At 50.8% G+C, this 2500-nt stretch overlaps 1 protein-coding gene across 6 annotated transcripts in view; it reads left to right on the top strand.

Annotated features, from left to right (window-relative positions):
- The window catches only part of bnc2 (basonuclin zinc finger protein 2), a 90958-nt gene that overhangs the window by 77421 nt on the left and 11037 nt on the right, over nucleotides 1-2500 (top strand). For all 6 annotated transcript variants that reach the window (XM_083538914.1, XM_083538912.1, XM_083538913.1 and 3 more), the window contains one exon: nucleotides 1-2193. This exon is cut by the window's left edge and continues 11 nt beyond it. In XM_083538914.1, the coding sequence (XP_083395040.1) occupies nucleotides 1-2193 (2193 nt within the window). The remainder of the gene's footprint in view (nucleotides 2194-2500) is intronic.

Here is a 2500-nt window from a genome sequence, read left to right as displayed (position 1 = left end):
CAAGGTGCTGGACCGCTGGACCATCATGTCCCGTGAAGAGGAGATCATTACCCTGCAGCAGTTTCTACGCTTCGGAGAGACCAAATCCATCGTGGAGCTCATGGCTATCCAGGAGAAGGAAGGCCAAGCGGTCACGGTGCACTCTTCGAAGGCTGATTCCGGCATCCGGACTTTTATTGAAAGCAACAACCGCACTCGCAGCCCTGGCCTCCTGACGCACTTGGAAAACAGCAGCCCTTCTAGTATCCATCATTTTGAGAACATCCCCAACAGTTTGGCTTTCCTGCTGCCTTTCCAGTACATCAATCCAGTCTCGGCTCCTATGTTAGGCCTGCCACCTAACGGCCTGAACCTGGACCAAGCGGCTCTGAGGCTCAGAGAGCCGAACCTTTCCAATCAAAGTGAACCAGTAGATAGCAGTGAATCTGAGGTGTCTCTATCGCCTTTCCGAAACAGCCAGAGTCCAAACCGTGGTGGCATAGGATCCATCCCTAATTCCATCGAGCCCAAGACGGAACCTAATGGATCATCACCTATCACAACAACTCCATCTACGCAGCAGGTCCAACAGCAGCAGCAACAGCAGCAGCAGCAGATCCAACAACAGCAGCAGCCCCAATCCAACGCCATAAACGAACACCACTTTGTAAAAAATGAGCAGTCAAAGAGCCTTAGCACTTCTTTCTCTTCCAAGATGCACCGCATGCGTCGCATGGGTACTCCTTCACGCAAGGGTCGCGTCTGCTGCAACGCCTGCGGCAAGACCTTTTACGACAAGGGCACTTTGAAGATACACTACAATGCCGTACATCTAAAGATCAAGCATCGTTGCACAATCGAGGGATGCAACATGGTCTTCAGCTCCCTGCGTAGCCGCAATCGCCACAGCGCCAATCCCAATCCCCGTCTCCACATGCCTATGCTGAGAAACAACCGAGATAAGGACCTCATTCGCTCCACTTCTGGATCAGCCACCCCCGTCATCTCTAGCACTAAAAGTGGATTCACTCTAACAAGTCCTGGACGACCTCCACTAGGCTTTGCAACTCCTCCTCTTGATCCAATGATGCAATCCCCCCTTCAGAGTCCCCTGGTCTTCCCGTCCCTAAAGTCCGTGCAGCCGGTGCAACCCATCCCACCTTTTTACCGCAATTTGCTTTCTCCTGCTGACATTGTGAGTCCCCCGGTGTCCCTTCCCACCAGTCCGATTTTACCCACTACAACTAACAGCACCTCAATCATGGACCAGCAGCAGCAAATCTTAGCTGCCAGTTCCACCAACAGCCACATCTTAGAGACAGGAAGTTTGTCTCACCACCTTTCCACTATCTCAAGTGCACCGGATCCAATCACCATTGACCCGATGCCCAAGAAGAAGCCTCGTAAGTCCAGCATGCCTGTTAAGATCGAGAAAGATCGAGAGGTACCAGAGGATTACGACGACAAAGACGACGATGACGACGATGACAGCTGCCATCACCGCCACCCGGCATCTCACCTTCACAACAACATCAATGGAAACTGCAACAACAACAACAACAGCAGCGGCCATCAATCGCCCTCCCAGGACGAGATGACGGAAGGCACCAGTGAGCTGCGCTGCATGGACAGCTTTACCTCTGAAGACCAGGACCATGAGCGTGACTTTGAGAACGAGTCCGAGACATCAGAGTCCAAGATGTTCTACCGTGACGAGCCGATGGAAGCCGAAGATCATCGCCACACCTCCAGAAGAAACATGGACAAAGAAAAGGACGAGGAAGAAGAAGACAGACACATCCATAAAGATTTAGAAGATAAGAGATGCTCCTTACCATCCCCACACCAACCGGTTATTAAAATCAAAGAGGAACTCAACGATCCTACCTATGACATGTTCTGCATGGGCCAGTACAACCTGTACAATGGTGGAATGGCTGCCGCAGCTGCAGCCGCTGCCAGTATGGCTGCCTTGCACGAGAGCTTTATCTCCTCCATGGGTTACGGATCGAGTTCACCCAAATTTCACCCCCAGTCTCCGGAGGGCGATCTCTGCTCCAGCCCCGATCCGAAAATCTGTTACGTCTGCAAGAAGAGCTTCAAAAGCTCCTACAGTGTCAAACTGCACTACAAAAACGTGCACCTGAAAGAGATGCACGTCTGCACGGTGGCCGGATGCAACGCTGCTTTCCCTTCCCGACGAAGCCGAGACAGGTGAGACCTTTCATTTGACTCTGAAATGATGTTTAACTATTCTCAAGGCTCAAACAAATTTGCCAGACACTCTGTCCTCTTCCTCCTGCTAATGACTTGCTTATTATTTACGTAATTAAATCTGTAGGTGCTCACATTCACCTCACATAGCTTCCAGGTAAGTTAGTCCCATCATGACCTATTTTCTCATTAGATACAAGTTAATTGCTCCACACGAGGTCTTAATTTTATCTTCGTCTCCAACTCGTAGGGGGTGGGAGAATAATTATCGTCCCGCTAATGACGTGGTAACCACTACTCCGCGGCA

The sequence above is a fragment of the Silurus aristotelis genome (assembly GCF_946808225.1).
Source record: "Silurus aristotelis genome assembly, chromosome: 4".
Lineage (NCBI taxonomy): Eukaryota > Metazoa > Chordata > Actinopteri > Siluriformes > Siluridae > Silurus > Silurus aristotelis.
The sequence above is the reverse complement of the archived record's forward strand: the minus strand, read 5'-3'. Positions and strand labels throughout refer to the sequence as shown.